Here is a 21,374-nt window from a genome sequence, read left to right as displayed (position 1 = left end):
AGGTTCCGAACCCAAGTATGCCACCATGTGTAAAAAGCTAAGAGGGAGATTAAAAAAAAAAAGTCGATTTAATTAATTTTCTATTTGCATGGAAGCGGTGAGTTCTGAGTTGAGAACCTACAATGAACATTTTTTTGTGCAAAATTACAAAATCTCTTCGGAATACATTGGGAATGTATGCTACCTTTCTTCCTTTTGTCACCAGCAGGTTGTATTATGGGACTTGTAGTTTCTCTTTTTGACTCTTCGGGAAATGGTCATTGGCTACTAGAATAAATAGATGAAAGAGAAACGGGACACTTACCTGGCTTAGTTTTTCCTTAACTTTGGTGCTAAGTATAAGTGAGTAGGAAGGACTATCACTGTCAAATGGTTGCTGCTGCAAGATGTTCAATTGCTGCAAAATTGTGACGGCTCGCAGATATCTTTCTTGCCTTTGCTGCTGAAGCACTCGCTCACCTGCCTCTTCTCTTGCTCTGCTGATCATCTGCTCCTAATCCCTGTCTGTCTAGGCTCGTACCTGTCCCCCAGATTCCCAACCCCTTAGAGGCCTTTCATTTGGCCTTCCTGCTACCTGTAAGGCCATCTATCCCTGTGGTTCCCTGAAGGCCTCTTGCCTACCCCTCTGGTCTCTGGCCTCTCTCCTGTCTCTTTGGATCACTTAGTGACTAATCACCGGCTCTCCCAACTCTCTGCCTGTCCTCTCATGTCACCTTCCTGCAGTTTTGTGTGCAGTGGCAGCCGCTGCAATTTGAAAGTGGTAGGGTGCAAGACTTTGGCCTGCGAGCGTAGGAAGCGAGCCAAAAATGTCTCCGGGCTATACTGTGTAGTTCTCCCTCGAGAAAACAATCTGGTGTTAAAATGGTGCATTTTCTAGGGCATTGCATGATATGCCCATGTCCTGTGAATTAACAGACTGCCTCTCTCAGTATATTCTGCTGTTTGGTGTCTTGGAGAGCATGAAGCAGTCTGGACACCTTGCTGGCTCGGCCCCCACTGTGTAAAAAGATGTAGCATTTAAGATAGAACAAGTGCTTTCACAAATACATTTTTGGTAAAATTCAATCAGATTGTCTCTAGTGCGCACATTTTTTCAAAGTTTGCTTTATTAGGACACATTTCAAAACTCAGCTGGTAGCATGCTTGCATTATCTCTACATCTTTGGCTCCTTGAAGCTTCAAATGAATAAATCAATTCAGCCATACACATTGGTTTCCAAGCAGCCTTTACTTTTGCTAACTGGCCAACTGCACATGTGGCTTGTTTTTTTCTTTCACTGTTTGCCGCTCCTATGACTTGATGGCACAGAAGGCCCCTGGTCCCTTTCTTTCACTTAGAGGCCACCCAAGGTCATCATTCAATTATAATTTTGATAATACAATTTTAAAATAATGACTTGCACATTCGCTTCACTTTTTTTTAACCGACTGGGACTTAATAGCACCATATATATGCATGTCACTATGTATTCCCCACACTAGGCAAAACCGGATTTAATTCTTAGATTGGCTGATTATACAGTCATATGAACTGTTCACATTAACTGACTGAGTTACCATGACGTAATACTGCAATTCCCAATGTTTTTGTTCCATCCATCATCCCCTTTGGTATTGATTTGTTCGCCCTAAGTTGGCAGGGTATGCCCAGACGTGGGCACCTTGCTCACTTTGCCACTGGATTCAAGCTAGCCTGGCTGATGACGGCTGAATAGCCCGAAACAGGTCCCAGGATGCTTGTTTCCGGTCCAGGGAAGACATGGCCTGGCAGTTCGGGCTGGACTGTTCCCATGATGCACAGGGTCAGACTGATTTGCATACGGCCATGTCTGAACTGGGGTGGTGGAGTGAGCTAAAGAATGATAATGTATTAAACCCAGATCAGTTGACTGGGGTTGAGTGTTTGATTTGCTCAAGCGCTCCATCCATCATCCCCTTTGGTAAAATCTACATCAGGCACCATTTGTAGTAAGGTAGGTAACATAGCAAACAAAAGTCTGCCTTAAGGCAAGAGGAGATCAACATTATGCTGGACAAACATTTGTTATTCCTTTTGAGGTATCGCTTGTTTTGCTCTTTGTCTGCGCTCTCAACCAGCGTGCATGTATTGCATTCCATTGGTCCGATTGCCTTATTTCTAATTTACAAACAGAACGTTTCAGCATACTTAATTTTATGAACCCCTTATACAATCATGATAGCAACACTTCACCCCTCATCCCAGCTATAACCAATTCATGACACTCTTGCATTCCCCAACTTTTCTTTTAGACTCGGTGCCTTTAACCTTTCCATTAAGGCACAGGTTTACAAAAGTGCTCTGAATAGTATGTTACAAAATGGTGCAACACAAGCCATATCACTCTTAGCTTGAAGTGTCCAGGTTTTTGTCTGAAATTTGAAGAAATATAGTAATCAAGCTAGGCCTAGTAATGTCATGATTACGTAGCCATAATATGTCTTCTTTTATATATCCAGGCAAGCCTGAACTTAGTGTTTTTTCACTTGCAGTGGGTATGTAATCAGCATTCTCTTTATATTTGTATGGTAGGTTCCTAATGCTTTGGTAACTGTAATATACAAACTATCTTGCTACAAAGTAAGATAGTACACTTTCAAATACATAATTAATGGCTGAATGATATGACTGGTATCGAACTGATAGATATGCCATGCTGTTTCTTTCTTTTGATTCAGGGAAATAATACGAAGGAAAGCAGTTCTGGCACTGCACAAGTTCTATCTTATTGCTCCTAACCAGGTACAGCACATTCACGACCGATTTCGTAAGGCACTCTGTGATAGGGATGCTGGTGTTATGGCTGCCTCTTTGCATATTTATCTTCAGATAATCAAGGTAATTTGCGGGTTACTATAAATCCATTATACCAGATATCCTGTATGGCTTGTGCTCATGTCATTCTTTTACTTTATTCTTGGCCGTTCTGCTTTCATTTTTCTTTCTCCACCTAACTGTCACCTAACAAGATGTATAATTTGTGGTTATTTACCTATGGAATGGTGTTGAAACGTTATGTGGCTTAAATGATTTTTGAAAACCTTTTCCTGAAAGACAACACAATGCCGCCATAATTGTGAACTGATTAGATATAGGAAAAAAGGTCCAGACAAGGTTAGGCCCAAGTTTCGACACAGGGGAACATCTCTGGTAATTAACTAATCATCAAAACTTGGATTACCTATTTGAGGCTGCAAGAACATTGGCCAATGTCAACTATCATTTATGATGTTCTATTATGTTAACAACAAATGCTACTAGCAAGGCTCAGACTGTTCCCATTCTGCATGATGGTCATACTTACTGTACCACATGGTTATCCTTCATCACAGGGGCATGTTTCTATAAACTATCTGGATGTCCAAGATCTTACCATAGAATGGTATTAAACATATAAGACAGCACTCATGCCCTAGAGTTAACAATTTCAAATTACGAAATCTAAATGCAAAATGTAATGCAATATATTTCTATAGTCTGTGTTTTTGTTATTTGTAGATTAAGCAATGTTCAAGAAAACGATGCTTAGAAAGAAATTTTTAAACATCCTCTTACCAAGAAATATCACGTGCCCTGTGCATCACCCATTTAGCACTTTTCCAGCAAAATCATACAAGGAAATGTAATAGGACAGCAGAGATCCATGCCAACGTCTACCTGAGAAGTCTTGCTGTCCTTGTGTGAAACCAGGATATGTTTCCTCATACAACTTGATTTCTAAGCAACCACTCCATTTTCCAAGTAGATTGGGGCCCAACCATTCATGCCAAAATACAACCACAACATTTAGTTTGGGTTGTTGGAATCCTTTACAAGCAAGCTGTCCTGTGCATTACCCCAGGTTTCCCACCTGTCTGGTTAGTTTCTTAAGATCTACATGCACCCTCTAATACAGCTTCTACAGCGGTTTCGTTGAATGAACCTTTAAATGTCCTTCTGCAATTTCCAAATTGACTTCCAGCTGGATAATGGACCAGCAATCCAGATCCCAAGACCTAAACCAATGGATGATGGAATGGAGTCAATCTTACGTTCCTAGTGCTTGGAGAAACTGACTCCACCTCGCCACCCTTTGATTTTACTTCAAACTGAGGGGCACCACCTACTACTACCCTGAAATTGATAAAGCTGCAAATCGTATTTGACTCCCGAGCTCTCCTTTAGGCCCTAAGACCATACAGTTGCCAAGAATCAATCTTAAAGATCTTGCTTTTGTGGAAAATTCTCTCGCTCCTCTTTATAGGCAGTATTGTGTACTGACAAGAGGCCTGTTGATTGTCTAGGCTAGTTTTAACATTGTCGAAACCAGATCCTCAAATAAATGTAGTGACCGGATACAAAGCGGCTTGAATGTTTGTAAACTTGCTTTGAAGTGGCTCCCTTTGCACACGAATGTAAAATATAAAGTCATCCGCACTGTTTACAATTGATAGTGAGGCAATAGTAAATAATACCAATGTAAGCTAAACTGTTTATTGTTTTATATTAAGAAAAAAACGCAATAAGGAATTCTGAGTAAAAGAAATAAAACTAGCTCTCACTAAATGTCCAATGGATCCTCATGCTTAACAATGACACACCACATAATCCAATGCATCTTCAAATAGCTCAAATATGAATGATAGACTTTGGAAACCTAATAGGTATGTTACGGTTTTGGTTTTAGAGCTGCAATGTTGCCTGTAAAGCTTCCGGGCACTGGATTTGTTTAAAAAGTCACATAAATAACCAGTGTTTTGGAAAAAGTCAAACCTTCTATAAAAAATAAAAAATAAGATGATGGTTAGTTCTGGCCAAGCGGGATAGACCGATGTAGTTCATAGTTTGCTGGAGATTGAGAATGCACGACCTCCAGCTCTAGACTGTTTGTAACTTAGGCAAGGAAGACTCAGGTGATCTGAAAGGTTATGTACGACTGCCATTTCTTGGGCAGACATACTGAGTCAGCCACATTATTCAACCTGAGCAACACATAGAAGTCCTTGAATGCAATCCATTTGGAAATAAGAAGCCAATGTAAGGCTTTCTTTCACTGTTTTTGTGGCAATGAACGAGGGAGGTGTAGAACTAGGCAGGTAGCTGGGTTCTGAAGATACTGGAGTCTTGATGTAATCTGGAGCACCAAGAAAAACTAATTGCAGTAGTCTAGATGGCTGATAATTATTTCCTGAACCACCACACCCAAATATGAGCATGATACGGGAGAGTTTTATGCAGCAAACGTATATGAGAACAACTGGAAGCTAACTGATTAACCAGAGTGGGTAGTGTTAGACCTTGATCAATTTAAACATCCAGAATTTCCAATAAGGAAACCGGTGAAGGAGTAGATCCTTGGTGAGGGGGACAGAAGTTGATACATAGATGTCAGAGCTCTATCCTGGGATAAGTAAGTGCTTTGTTTCATCAGAATGAAGGTCCAGGAAATTATATGATAGTTCCAGCGTTCCTGCAGCTGATCTCCACCCAAACAGAAGGGCCATTGAAATTATGCAGATGGGTCCTTTTTTCATTAAATTATTAAGGCCTTCTCCTCTTCGCAGCACACTGATTTCTAGCTTATGAAGTGCTCTGAAGTGACAGCAGTGTCACATGCAACACTTTACCAAACATCAGAATAAACCTATTTAATATGGGTGAAGGAAAGGGATTTCTGTACATGTGCAAAAGCACATTTATATCATGATTACTCTGGCAGAATTTCACAAATATTGAAAAATCATTTACCTGAATATTAGCGTTTGAGTACTCCAGGAAATATGACAGTGAAATGTTTCCATAAGTATTTGCAGTAATATTTGTGAATGCCTGAAAAGTCAGAAATTTGCGTCGACATAATCGTTGGCAACAATTTTGGAATTTTCAACAGTGAGCTTTGTGAATCAAACCTTAGCTGGCTCCCGGTCTTTATTATGTATTGAATCAGTAGTTTGCTTTCTTTCAGGAGCATCGTGTAATGATTTGAAAGGTTTAATGATGTCTTGTGCCTCAGGCTCGAATTGCTCATTTTTATTACGGCTTTTTTATGATTGTTTCTCTGAATTAAGATACTGTGAAAATAGAACTTGTACAGTAAACCCTGTTATCAACATATGCTAGTATTTTGTCATTCACATTTAAAATGATTGCAATGTCCAAGCGAGGAGGTGCTACTTTGTATTTATTTTGAATTTTCATAGGTGGATAGCTTCTAAATCTACAGACTAATGGTTATGTTCAGAAAATGTTTACTATTATTATAATTTCAATTTACTCTCCACATATCTATATTTTACTTTCATGGACTTTGATTTTTGAGTTGTTGCTGTTAGATTGCATGACAAGGCAATCACTGCTCTATCCTTTTTTGTAAAATTATTTACAAATAGGTGCATCTAAAATGTAAGCCGAGATGTACATCCTAAAATTTGACGAGAATCATTTTACACTAATCTAAACATTTAAATACATGCATTTATATTAGTGCCATGATGTAAAACTGTATGTAATGTTTGGCAAAATTGATACCCCAAAGAAAGGTTTATGATATTGTATTGTAGTGTATGGCAATGTAAAGTATATATTTCTGCATTTAGTTTGCTCATGAAGAATGTTTGCAATACAACTCATTACTTCACGTTTTCAAAACTAGGACAAACCTTCGGAGTACAAAGACTTGACTGGGAGCTTTGTGACAATCCTTAAGCAAGTAGTTGGAGGGAAACTCCCAGTAGATTTCAATTATCACAGCGTGCCAGCACCATGGCTACAGATTCAGCTCCTAAGAATCCTGGGACTGCTTGGAAAGGATGATCCTAGGTAATTTTGTTTTTAAAATAAATAATACTGTTAAAGAGTGTCTTCTTGTGGAAATAAATCTGGACGTGTATGCTAAATGGTAGAAATTTCCTTCATCATGAATCACTCTTCATGGAAACATGTAGACTTAATATGCATGCATTTTATGCTTTGCCATGCTTTTCAACAATTCCGTTTTTTTGCAGCTTACAAACGATATAAATGTTTTACAAAGTTTACTAGACGAGAGAAAACTGTAGAATATTGGACACCGTAGCAGAGTAGCAAAACTGTTTTTTTCCCACAATGAGGGTAATATTTTACCCGCAGCAAGTTGGTGTGCCCTGAACTGGATTCTCACTGTTCTGATGCCTAATTAGCGGGAATAGCTTTTCGACTTAGTCTCTGGTCAAACATAAGTGTACCTTCAGTTTTCATGACAGTGCTTTCTTCCTGCAAACCACTACATTCTGACTAGCTCAAATGCGGTGGCACAAGTATAACAGATTGAAGGGCAAAGAATTTGGTAAAGTGTAAGTATTTCAGCACCGACAAACCTGCAAAGAGATTGAAATGCTGTTGCCATCAAACACAGACAGGTGCCATATCACACTTACAACAAACTGTTTCTTTTTGACATGTCGGTGATTAACCTTGCTGCACTATCCCCACTTCCGTAAAAACATTGAGTGATATAATGCAGCGTAGGGGCAAGGGAGAGTGTGCGACTCAAAGGTGTCACCCATCCAGAACATAACATTTGCAGTACCCTTACCATTCAAAGTTTGGGCAGGCATCCTGTCTCTGACACAGCTGAACCTTTAGAGTAACAAAGCTCCCTTTTTGTTGGACCGGTTAATCATAGCATAGCTAAGTAAACTCTAGTTTTATAATTCATTCATTCATTTATAGCTTTATTTTCTACTAGCAGCCCGCCCCGACGTTGTCCGGGGGCAATGAGGCTTCATGTCCAACCGCCCGCCCAGGCCTCCGGCCGCCCCGGCCCCGCCAGCCCCGACATTGTCCGTGTCCCGGAGCCACCTCCTGCCCCCCTCCCGGCCCGACATTGTCCATATCCCGGAGCCACCTCCCGCCCCGGCCCCCTCCCTCCCCGATATTTTACGTGTCCCTTTCACTTACCGGAGCCGGCGCTCCTGACTTCACTGCCGCTTGTCACTGCTCCTCGCCGCCTGTCCGCCGCTCCTCCCCGCGCTCCTGTCCGCCACTCCCCCTCGTCATCACGCACGTCGTGGCCAGCGCTACGTCGCAGCCAGCGCTACGTCGCGGCCGGTGCTACTTCCAGGGGCCAATTTTTTTTTTAAGTTACATTTTTACATTTACGTTAAATTTTTTTTTAATAGCCTATGTCCATCTGCACACCCTGATATTTTCAACGGTGTATGGGGTGTGTGGATTGGCGCTGTGGTTCCTGAGTTTACCTGGCTCAAAGGTTTGTGTTCCACTTTATAATAGTAGTGTAGATCACTAAGGTCATACAAGTACATTCTTCAAAAATATCAAGTACATATTTATAAATGACCAACAATCAAATGGATACAAATGCAATATTGTAAATACAGTTTTATAAAACCACAGTTCTAAAAACATGAAGGATTAAAGCATCTAACAACTCGGGTCTGCAATATACAACATAATAGGCTTCTTGTCAGTTTTTTACACATTGCTTATTGTATATAAATATCATATCACAACTGTTGTTCAAGCTAAAGTGACCAGTGCAGTGCCAATATCACTAACCTTAGGAACCATATCTGAATAAACCTTTTGGCTTTTCGAAATGATAGGATTGTTAAAAAGAAAAGCAAAGTGTATTTATTGTTTTATAACACCATGAAAAGTTAAAAACCTGTAAAACACTGTCATACATATTACAATATTATTGAGGTAATCTCTACATTTGCGGCTAAGCAGGTGCATTGTGTGCCTCTTGCCACTCTGAATTAATATCTGTCTTGTAGCACATGGGCACAAGGCACGTACTCACTTCCCACCAGTATTTGACACTCGCTTTCTAGACACTTAGTACAACTTAACTGTAGTGCCAATAAGTATTTTGCCAAACCAAGCACAGGTACTCTGTTTATTTTGGTTCTCAACATTCTTAGGACGTTTAAATACCTACTAGTTCCCAGATTCTTACAAAGGACCACATTCCACTTCACTCGGAGGTTGTGATAACAAGGACAAAAGAATAGTATATATTCCAACAATTCTGTACACCATGGCACGTTGGATACTAGTCCTCCAGCTCACACTTTTCTTCCATTTGGTGCTAAGCGCTTTAATGGGTATTGTGTCTTATCTAAATTTGAAATAGCTTGCGTGCTAGAGATGGAAATATTTTGTCGATGGTCACTTCATCGTGCGCACATGGCTCTATTGTTAATCTTTGCTCTGTTTCACAGTTACAATGGCTACAGACTCCCAAAAATGGTGTTTGATCCCATCACTTGAGAGCAGACTCCTCGACTCTGGGGAGGACCAATACTTATCAAGCCCCAGTTTCTGCTAGAGTGACTTTAAAGTTCGAAGCTAGGGTATCTTCTCTATGCAGTGTACCCATAAGATCTCTGATACCTTCTAGATATGGTTCTAGGGCTGTGGTAGTCCACAGCCGGTGCCAGAAAGTAAGAGGTCTGCATTCTATTTTGTGCAAGTTCCTTCTCTGTGCTCGATCTAGGTATAGTGGCATAAGTGGCTCACTTGGGGGAAGGGTTAGTATAGACCTCAGAAACCTGTGTTCCACAGAATCTAAAGTGTTAGTATTGGAACTTTCCCATACGTCGGCACATACAGTACATTATACATTTAAAGGGTGGGTAACCCTTCTACGTATAGTCCTAGAAAGATTCTTGGCTATATTTGCAGTCTGTTGGATAAGGGATATTTGGGCCTTCCCTAACTGGGGAACCCTGCTCCGGTTTGGTGTGAGTCTGATGCCTAAATAGTAAAAAACAGCTACCCAGTATAAAAGGGGTGTTACCTACTAGAATGCCTCTATTGCAACGGCTTACCTTGTGAATGGAGAAAAACATACATTTGGTCTTGACGGTATTGAGCTCCAAGCCTGTTCATCACAAAAATAATTAAAAAGATTGAGTAATGACTTTAGCCCTTGCGGGGACTTAGACATGAGGAGAGTATCATCTGCAAAGAGGAGGGACAGGACCCTACTCCTCCCACCTCCCTCAAAGTTTTGGCGCGTCACACCCATCCCTGCTTAATTACTCAACCACCCTATTGATATAAAGCGAAAACAGGGTGGGTGCAAGGAAGCACCCCAGTCTAACTCCCCAGTCTACCTTGAATGGTATGGCCACCTGTCCATTCTCCCCCATCTGACCTGGGCTATGTTGTCAGCATACAGCCTTACCAAGATGTGCATTAGGGGAGCAGGAATGCCCATATTCTCCAGCACCTTCCAGAGCTTCCCCCTCTGGACCAGGTCGAAAGCTGTGCAATAGTTAACAAAGAGCTTGCTCTTGTTGATAAGACACATTATACATTTAAAGGGTGGGTAACCCTTCTACGTGTAGTCCTAGAAAGATTCTTGGCTATATTTGCAGTCTGTTGGATAAGGGATATTTGGGCCTTCCCTAACTGGGGAACCCTGCTCCGGTTTGGTGTGAGTCTGATGCCTAAATAGTAAAAAACAGCTACCCAGTATAAAAGGGGTGTTCCCTACTAGAATGCCTCTATTGCAACGGCTTACCTTGTGAATGGAGAAAAACATACATTTGGTCTTGACGGTATTGAGCTCCACATGCCCCAAACCTAATAAATACGACGACCTATGGGAGAAAAAGCTAAAGGACAACTACTCTAACTAAATCACATTAAAAGTCAACGTATCGCTACAAAGGAAAAAAGGTCCTAACAAACACCACAACAAAACATATTATAGCATATTTCACAAAACGGGGGAAAAAGGTCCTAAAAGAAAACAATTATCAAACAAATACTTTAGTCACATAACGCTCGCTAAAACCAGGCATTGTGCTAACAATAACTCAGCAAAGTATATATACATTGAACTAATACAGCTTCAACCAAGTAGTTCCAGGGATGGTGGGCGGGAAAACAAGAAGCCCCGAGCGCGGGGCACGACACTCTGTGGGGGAGCGTCCAGAGAACAAGAAGGTCTCCTGGGCGCTCCCCGCTTCTTTATTCCCAAGGGGCCAGGTGAGGGCGGACACGCCCCCACCCAGCCCCTCCTGCAGCCCGCCCCCCCCCGACCCGGAAGCCCTAAAATGACATCCGGGTCAAGGGGGGGCGCAAACCAATCGGTGGCGAGGCGCGCCCGGAAGGGCACGCCCCTCCACCGAGAAGCACTGAGGAGGGGGACGGTCGCCGCGCTGCCATGCGGGCGGGGGGGCCAAGAGCCCCCCCTTTTCACATGGTCAGCGACTGGCTGCCGCCCCCCTCCCAACTGACCACACCAACTCCCGGACACATGAACACGAAACATGGTTATCTTTGGAAGGCGGGGGGTCGCGGGACCCCCCGGCCGTATTTATTAAGATATAAAATTAAAAAATTTTAATAGCATGATAAATACTTTATACAAAAATCAGCAGGACATTAGATACAATATTGTCAACAAGCTTGAGAGACTAACCTTAACAGAGACTCTAATACAGGTTGTTTCCTAACCGAAACTAACAAATTCAGCTAGATTTTTGTATACTACATTTCTGGCCATATGGCAAGGTCGCTAACCGGTGTCAGGTCTTACTAGCTGCGCCTTACCTAGAGATGTGCGCATGCGCAGCCGGGCCTGGTAATTACGCGGTCCACGCCGTGAATCCAATTACTAGCTGCGCCTCATCCAGAGATGTGCGCATGCGCAGCCGGGCCTTGTAATTACCCGGTCCACGCCGTGAACTCCATTTACCCACTAAAGGAGGGCCCTTACTCTGCGCCATCCGGTGACGTCATGAGTATGCGCGCGCGGGGTGGCTACCAGCCTAAGGAAAGCGTGACTACTCCAACCCGCGCCCCTTTGAACAGCAATTACCTTGCCCCTGAAGTTCTATGAGGTGCCAAGGGCACCTCCCCTTGGGCGGGAACCTCCATGGGATGATGCCCGCCCCCTCAGACCTTAAAATAGCTGCTCACCGGTCATGACCTTACCGCCACAGGCCAGCATTGTTAACCGACGATCTGGCCTCCCCCTATTTAAGAATTCACCCAGGAGTGTGTTTACCCAGCATAACCCTCCAACCAGGCCCAGAGATTATTAGACCAAAGAACATTCCCTGACTCGGTTAAATGAACCCCATCCTTCAGGTAGAACCTTTCGCCCCAGATACACCCATGTGAAATTGTCTGCAACCGGGGGGCTCGAAATAGTTTGTCCAACTGAGTGTTGATCCTCTTTACCAAGTGATTCAAAGCCCTGACCGAGTCCCCCCCTCGCCACTGCCAACGAGGAATAAGTTGAGACCACACTACAATGCAACCCGGGCAAGTCTTGGCCACCCACCCTGCCGTGGAGATGATCTCTTCAATCAGGATGCGCCTCCCTAACTTCGCCAGATCATTCTCCCCTACATGGAGTATCACCACCGACGGGGTGGAGGGCTGTTGAGCTAAAAGTCCCTGGAAAAAATCCCTAAACTGGCTGAGGCACAGGCTCCCCCTCCCAAAGAATGAGATAGCCAGCCCTTTACGCGCCGCCCTTTCCTGACGGTCTCCTGAAAGAAAAACACGCTCAGCACGCCTCACGTAAGAGTGCCCCACAATCCAGATAACCTTTGTCTTGTGTTCATCCTGTTGCTTGTGCTGAGATGGTGCTGTTCGCTGACGCCCGGTGGTGAGTTCCTCCCCCGCGTCACAGGTTTGAGAAACTGAAAACCAAAACATACTAAGCGTGAGCACCGAATTGTTACAACATGTCAATTCGTACATAACGTTTATAACACTCAGATGTCCATCTCCCGATGCTCTTCACCTCCTCAGCTGAGAGACCCCTTAATGCCGCTTCAGTTGCAGCCCCTATCCTAAAGGAGTGGGTGCCAAATTCTCTAGGATCTAACCCTGCCTGTTTGACTGTTAACTCAAGGACTCTCCTAAACTGGAATCTAGTCAATGGTGTCCCATCAGCGTGACACAACAGTGCACCCCCCGCCGTGCCCGCCCGCTGTCCGTGGAAAATCTCCACGTGGGAGACTGGGCAGCAAGGGTTGGCCCGGGCCCGGTGGAGCACTATGGTGTGACCCCGAGATTCCTGATCTGTTTTGGACCTCTGAATTGTCACCCACATAGAATCCTCTCTGATGGTAATACTAGACCGCTGCAGGCCACCCAATTTATCCTCTTTTGATCCTGCCACCAGTTCGCTAATCCTTAAGGCCCCATAAAAGGCCAGGGAAAATGCAGCTTTGAACAAGAGGACCTCCCACTGTGAGCTACAGACCTGGTGCAATGCCCCCAGTAATGCTGCCAACCGGGCCAATCCAATGGGCCTTCTCGTATCTACAGAGTGTCCCTGCAGCCGGCGCCATCCCCTTAAAGCCTTGCGAACTATAAAGGTATTCGTGGGATCTCGCATGCCCTTAGTCTGCGCAAAGAAAGAGACCGCTGCCCTATGCCTGCTTGCCGCTGTCACCGTGCGTCCTTCCATGTGCATCCATTCTAAATAGGCCTCAAAACTGGCCTCCTGTGCCCACTTAACTGCCCATTCCTGACCCAAGAAATTACAGTAAGACAAAAACGCCCCTTCGTATGCTGTCCTGGTCCTGGGGGCTAAGCTAGCAACCACGAGGTCCTGTAATCTGGGGCACCAATCTGCCAAAGAACTGCCGGGAAGTGTGTCGGCGAGGGGTCTGTTGCAGGAAGATGTTCCCTGAAGACCTGCATTTTAAAACGAGAAAGGGAATCGGCTGCATTGTTGAGGATGCCAGGCACATGCTTGGCTCTAAAAACTACATTCCACTTCAAGCATTGCAGCACAATCTCTTTTATCAGGCGTAGTATAAACGGACAGCGAGCCCCTTGTTGGTTTATACATTCCACCACTGTCATGTTATCCGACCAGAACACCACTGACTGGTTACATAGATGTTCTGCCCAGACATTCAATGCCACCCATATCGGGAAAAGTTCTAAGAAGCCAATGTTGGTTGTCAGACCCTGTGCTCTCCATTCTTCCGGCCACCGCTGGGCGACCCATTTGTTCCCAAGGATGGCACCGAAGCCCACACTCCCAGCCGCATCAGTCCACAGGCCTAACTCTGCTGATGTAGCAGGGGGACCTGACCACACTACCCTGCCATTAAAGCCCTCCAGGAATGCCATCCATATATGCATGTCCTGGCGCACCTCAGATGACAGCCTAGTGCGGTGATGCTTCTCCCGCAATCCTTTCATCGCTTGAGCAATGGAGCGTGAGAACGGGGGGCCATGGGGATGACCCGTAGAGCAAAGTTCAACTGCCCGACTACTTCCTGCAGCTGCTGCAAGGAAACCTTGTTTTTACATAGGCATTGGCGCAGAGCCGCCCTAAACTTAGACACCTTGTCCTTGGGTAACCTGAAGCATCCCTCAACGGAGTCAATTTCGATGCCAAGGAATTCCAGGCAGGTGGCTGGCCCAACCGTCTTCCCCGGTGCCAGCGGGACCCCAAAAGCACGCATGAGCACGCAAAATTCCTGCAATGCCCAAGCACACTCCTGAGAGTCCGCCGCCCCCAAGAAAAGGAAGTCATCCAAGTAATGCATGACCTGTTGGTGGCCAGTGACCTGTCTCATAGCCCATTCTAGGAATGAGCTAAATGTCTCAAAGTATGCACATGATATTGAGCAGCCCATAGGCATGCATTTGTCCATGTAAAACTTGCCATCAAAAGTGAAACCTAAGAGGTGGTGGTCCAGGGGATGTACTGGGAGAAGGCGGAAAGCAGATTCTATGTCAGACTTTGCCATTAATGCACCTGTCCCCAGAGCACGCAGTAAATCAACCGCCTGATCAAATGAGGCATACTTGACACTACAAATCCCCTCATCAATCGCATCATTCAAGGATGTCCCCCTCGGGGCCGATAGGTTGTGGATCAGTCTAAATTGGCCCCTCTCCTTCTTGGGTACTACCCCCAGAGGAGAACACACAAAATTAGGAACGGGCACCTCCTGGAAGGGGCCTGCTATCCTGCCCAGGGACAATTCTTTGGAAATCTTAGCGGCCACCACCTCTGGATTCTGTGTTACTGAAAGTTGATTTTTGCAGTGTGAGCTACCTGTGTAACCCATCGCTGGGATCCTAAAACCTTGGGAAAAACCTTCCTGCAGTAGGGTGGCCGCTGTGCGATCAGGGTATCTATTCAACCAAGGGATCATTGCAAAAACGTCAATTGGCGTTGGGGGGGGCCAGCTGGACTGAATTACTCAGGCTTCCCCCCTTCCGCTGTGACCATGGCTACCTTGCTTGTTCCTACACGTTGTCTCGGGGTGGGACGAGTGACCACAGATTGCACACGCATGTTTAAATCTACAGGTGCCCTGGGGCCTTGAGCAGGAGCGCTTATTAAAGTCCCAACACACCCCTTTTCTCTCTGACTCCCCTCCCCCCCCCCCTTTATTCTTCCCGGGGACCTCATTCCCCTGGTGTGACCGAAAGGGTTGTTGGGGCCTGGCGGAGAACACCTTGACAGTACTGGTAGACTGTGTAGGGGCTGTGTCCCCTGAGAACTGCTTGTGCCATGACAAGGAATCCACCCTGTCCCACGCTAATGATGCATCAAACTCTTTGGCCTTCCTGAAATTAATATCATACTCCTTCCAGGCATTGCCAGTATACTGATCGCTCCACCCCACAATCCTACTCATGTAGCAAGACATAGCAAACGCCCTGATCCAATTCTTCAAAGTCTCCTCTACCTTGAACCTGGAGCACTGTGCCCTCCATTCACTTGGATGCATCCATTCCTTCAATAACTTAGCCTGTTCCATCTCCCTATTGTCTAACAACAAGGAATAAATGTATACATACTTTCCCGCCCAAATCATTTCTTTCACTGCCTGAGACACATGTTGCCCCAAGTTTTCACTCCTGGATGGCACTATGCTGTCCCCCAAAAGGGGCAGCGCCACCTCCTTACCATTTACGGGCACCTGTGCTGGTGGCACATTATCTCCTGTTGGCTGGGCTGGACTGGAACCTGCAAGTGAAGAAGATACGGGCACCACAGTACTATCAGCCGCTGTTGCAGCCTTAATCTTCTCTACCAGTTTAACTGCTTCTGCCGCATGGTCGGATGAGGCAAGACACACACCCCCTTTACGCAGCCATGGCAATAATGCCGCTATCTGAGACTCCAACTCAACCGGGACTGGGTCCGGATTACCCGCTGGCACATTTGGGACCCCAGGAGGAACCTCAGAGGGACCAGGCATATTAGGCAATGGGGCCGGTGACGGTGGCCCACCCGATACTGGTACCGGTCCCCCAGGTGCAGGCGGGGTGGGTGCTGCAGGAGGGGCCGGAGCAGCAGGAAGCACCGGTGCCATCGGCGCTGGGATCGCTGGCAGTGGTGCTAGTGGAACTGGTATCGCAGGTACTGGGGCAGTAGGGACTGGTGCCAAAGGCACCGGAGCTGGGGCACTGAACCTCGGCTTTTTAGCCCTGGATTTCCTCGGTGGGGTAACGAAATCCCCCCTTGGCAAAGGAGCTGTTCTCTCCCGCACTGGCCTACCTGATGGGCCCGGTGGGTCAGCGAATCTATCATTCATGCGGGCCTCTAGTTCGTCAACCTTCCCCAACTTTTTGTTAATCTGAGCCATTTCACGCATCATGGCCTGCATCAACGCCTCCATGCTAGACCCCCTTTTACCGCCCCTTTGCCCTGGCATGATTCGCACGCCTCTGCCCTACACTCCTTATTTTGACAGACCGTGCACTTTGTACCTTCACCAGCTGGAGGACGTACAGGGGGCTGTAAGCGCCATGCAACAGCGACCGCAACGCCCCGGCTTATCCGGTTTGTCAGGGGTGAGTAAACTCTAACGTAGACCCACCCGGCGGCAACTAGAAGCTATGAAATGCTAGCCCCCCGCTCTCCTCTTACCGATAAGTCCTGCGTGCACCCAGACGGTATTGGATCAGCAACGACGTCTTACGGCCCTTCCGGTATTCAAATTGCACCAATAATGTCGTTAATTGCCTGGAATAGAAGATTGTATCAATACCGTGGAATATAAAGCATGAGCAGATTTATAAACACCCACATTTACCTACTATTTGCTAATTCTTGCAATCTCAAAACAGCCAATTTGATAGATCATTAATTTGTAATCACCTTCACTAAATCTGAAAAAACACACTATGATACAATTAACAATCTTTCCTTTGTACAGTCGGATGATTTACACGAAATTCCCAATTAAACTAAAGGTCTCCCATCCAGGTGCTGCCCTGGTCGACCCTGCTTCACTTCCCCCCGTGTAAGCTGCACCACCCAGCCCGAGCGCGGTGAAAGAAACAGAGCGCAAATGGGATATTCAAAAGCAGACGGTAATCCTTCCCGAGTCGCTGTGACGGCGGGAAACACTCGTAATGCCCCCAACAAAGAAAATCGCAGCTCCGCTGATACAGCCCTGGTCGCGTGTGTTACCCAGGTGCCGGAAAGGAAATAGCAGCTCCGCTGATACAGCCCTGGTCGCGTGTGTTACCCAGGTGCCGGTCCCTTCTAATAAATTAGCCGGCTGGTCCACGGGTCCGCAATGCGGCGCCCCCCCCCCCCCGCAAAATACCTCGTGTCAGACCGCCGAACGGATTGCTCTCTGACCCGCTCCCCAGGTACTCAGTTTCACGGAGGTTACAGCTCCAGCGCGATGCCCCGGTTTGAAATCCGCTCGCGATGCGTCCAACTCGGCAGCCCTGGAACCCGCTTGCCTGTAGAAAATAAAACAGAGAAAATTAATAAAACAAGAAGCCCCGAGCGCGGGGCACGACACTCTGTGGGGGAGCGTCCAGAGAACAAGATGGTCTCCTGGGCACTCCCCGCTTCTTTATTCCCAAGGGGCCAGGTGAGTGCGGACACGCCCCCACCCAGCCCCTCCTGCAGCCCGCCCCACTCCCCCCCCGACCCGGAAGCCCTAAAATGACATCCGGGTCAAGGGGGGGCTCAAACCAATCGGTGGCGAGGCGCGCCCGGAAGGGCACGCCCCTCCACCGAGAAGCACTGAGGAGGGGGAAGGTCGCCGCGCCGCCATGCGGGCGGGGGGGCCAAGAGCCCCCCCTTTTCAGTTGGTGTGCCCTGAACTGGATTCTCACTGTTCTGATGCCTAGTCTCGGGTCAAACATAAGTGTACCTTCAGTTTTCATGACAGTGCTTTCTTCCTGCAAACCACTACATTCTGACTAGCTCAAATGCGGTGGCACTAGTATAACAGATTGAAGGGCAAAGAATTTGGTAAAGTGTAAGTATTTCAGCACCGACAAACCTGCAAAGAGATTGAAATGCTGTTGCCATCATACACAGACAGGTGCCATATCACACTTACAACAAACTGTTTCTTTTTGACATGTCGGTGATTAACCTTGCTGCACTATCCCCACTTCCGTAAAAACATTGAGTGATATAATGCAGCGTAGGGGCAAGGGAGAGTGTGCGACTCAAAGGTGTCACCCATCCAGAACATAACATTTGCAGTACCCTTACTATTCAAAGTTTGGGCAGGCATCCTGTCTCTGACACGGCTGAACCTTTAGAGTAACAAAGCTCCCTTTTTGTTGGACCGGTTAATCATAGCATAGCTAAGTAAACTCTAGTTTTATAATTCATTCATTCATTTATAGCTTTATTTTCTACTAGCAGCCCGCCCCGACGTTGTCCGGGGGCAATGAGGCTTCATGTCCAACCGCCCGCCCAGGCCTCCGGCCGCCCCGGCCCCGCCAGCCCCGACATTGTCCGTGTCCCGGAGCCACCTCCTGCCCCCCTCCCCCTCCCGGCCCGACATTGTCCATATCCCGGAGCCACCTCCCGCCCCGGCCCCCTCCCTCCCCGATATTTTACGTGTCCCTTTCACTTACCGGAGCCGGCGCTCCTGACTTCACTGCCGCTCGTCACTGCTCCTCGCCGCCTGTCCGCCGCTCCTCCCCGCGCTCCTGTCCGCCACTCCCCCTCGTCATCACGCACGTCGTGGCCAGCGCTACGTCGCAGCCAGCGCTACGTCGCGGCCGGTGCTACTTCCAGGGGCCAATTTTTTTTTTAAGTTACATTTTTACATTTACGTTTAATTTTTTTTTTTATAGCCTATGTTCATCTGCACACCCTGATATTTTCAACGGTGTATCGGGTGTGTGGATTGGCGCTGTGGTTCCTGAGTTTACCTGGCTCAAAGGTTTGTGTTCCACTTTATAATAGTAGTGTAGATCACTAAGGTCATACAAGTACATTCTTCAAAAATATCAAGTACATATTTATAAATGACCAACAATCAAATGGATACAAATGCAATATTGTAAATACAGTTTTATAAAACCACAGTTCAAAAAACATGAAGGATTAAAGCATCTAACAACTCGGGTCTGCAATATACAACATAATAGGCTTCTTGTCAGTTTTTTACACATTGCTTATTGTATATAAATATCATATCACAACTTTTGTTCAAGCTAAAGTGACCAGTGCAGTGCCAATATCACTAACCTTAGGAACCATATCTGAATAAACCTTTTGGCTTTTCGAAATGATAGGATTGTTAAAAAGAAAAGCAAAGTGTATTTATTGTTTTATAACACCATGAAAAGTTAAAAACCTGTAAATCACTGTCATACATATTACAATATTATTGAGGTAATCCCTACATTTGCGGCTAAGCAGGTGCATTGCGTGCCTCTTGCCACTCTGAATTAATATCTGTCTTGTAGCACATGGGCACAAGGCACGTACTCACTTCCCACCAGTATTTGACACTCGCTTTCTAGACACTTAGTACACCTTAACTGTAGTGCCAATAAGTATTTTGCCAAACCAAGCACAGGTACTCTGTTTATTTTGGTTCTCAACATTCTTAGGACGTTTAAATACCTACTAGTTCCCCGATTCTTACAAAGGACCACATTCCACTTCACTCGGAGGTTGTGATAACAAGGACAAAAGAATAGTATATATTCCAACAATTCTGTACACCATGGCACGTTGGATACTAGTCCTCCAGCTCACACTTTTCTTCCATTTGGTGCTAAGCGCTTTAATGGGTATTGTGTCTTATCTAAATTTGAAATAGCTTGCGTGCTAGAGATGGAAATATTTTGTCGATGGTCACTTCATCGTGCGCACATGGCTCTATTGTTAATCTTTGCTCTGTTTCACAGTTACAATGGCTACAGACTCCCAAAAATTGTGTTTGATCCCATCACTTGAGAGCAGACTCCTCGACTCTGGGGAGGACCAATAGTTATCAAGCCCCAGTTTCTGCTAGAGTGACTTTAAAGTTCGAAGCTAGGGTATCTTCTCTATGCAGTGTACCCATAAGATCTCTGATACCTTCTAGATATGGTTCTAGGGCTGTGGTAGTCCACAGCCGGTGCCAGAAAGTAAGAGGTCTGCATTCTATTTTGTGCAAGTTCCTTCTCTGTGCTCGATCTAGGTATAGTGGCATAAGTGGCTCACTTGGGGGAAGGGTTAGTATAGACCTCAGAAACCTGTGTTCCACAGAATCTAAAGTGTTAGTATTGGAACTTTCCCATACGTCGGCACATACAGTACATTATACATTTAAAGGGTGGGTAACCCTTCTACGTATAGTCCTAGAAAGATTCTTGGCTATATTTGCAGTCTGTTGGATAAGGGATATTTGGGCCTTCCCTAACTGGGGAACCCTGCTCCGGTTTGGTGTGAGGCTGATGCCTAAATAGTCAAAAACAGCTACCCAGTATAAAAGGGGTGTTACCTACTAGAATGCCTCTATTGCAACGGCTTACCTTGTGAATGGAGAAAAACATACATTTGGTCTTGACGGTATTGAGCTCCAAGCCTGTTCATCACAAAAATAATTAAAAAGATTGAGTAATGACTTTAGCCCTTGCGGGGACTTAGACATGAGGAGAGTATCATCTGCAAAGAGGAGGGACAGGACCCTACTCCTCCCACCTCCCTCAAAGTTTTGGCGCGTCACACCCATCCCTGCTTAATTACTCAACCACCCTATTGATATAAAGCGAAAACAGGGTGGGTGCAAGGACGCACCCCAGTCTAACTCCCCAGTCTACCTTGAATGGTATGGCCACCTGTCCATTCTCCCCCATCTGACCTGGGCTATGTTGTCAGCATACAGCCTTACCAAGATGTGCATTAGGGGAGCAGGAATGCCCATATTCTCCAGCACCTTCCAGAGCGTCCCCCTCTGGACCAGGTCGAAAGCTGTGCAATAGTTAACAAAGAGCTTGCTCTTGTTGATAAGCACCTCTCTCCAATAGATGCAAGATAACCGGAAGATGTGATTTAGAGTGCCAACATTGGCTCTAAAGCCTGCCTGCAAATGAGACGGAACCCCCTCTTCTGAAATCCAGTCCTTCAGATCTACCAGCACTTCCTTGCGAAAGGTTTTTTGGA

The 21,374-nt window shown here is 45.9% G+C and overlaps 1 protein-coding gene across 1 annotated transcript in view; it reads left to right on the top strand.

Annotated features, from left to right (window-relative positions):
- AP4E1 (adaptor related protein complex 4 subunit epsilon 1) overlaps positions 1–21,374 on the top strand; it is a 321,681-nt gene that overhangs the window by 40,073 nt on the left and 260,234 nt on the right. The window contains 2 exon segments of the mRNA XM_086958294.1: positions 2,698–2,857; positions 6,651–6,817. Coding sequence (XP_086814420.1) covers positions 2,698–2,857; positions 6,651–6,817 — 327 coding nt within the window.

This window comes from Lissotriton vulgaris, chromosome 2_1 (assembly GCF_964263255.1).
Source record: "Lissotriton vulgaris chromosome 2_1, aLisVul1.2, whole genome shotgun sequence".
Taxonomy (NCBI): domain Eukaryota; kingdom Metazoa; phylum Chordata; class Amphibia; order Caudata; family Salamandridae; genus Lissotriton; species Lissotriton vulgaris.
This window is presented reverse-complemented; position numbering and strand designations above follow the sequence as displayed.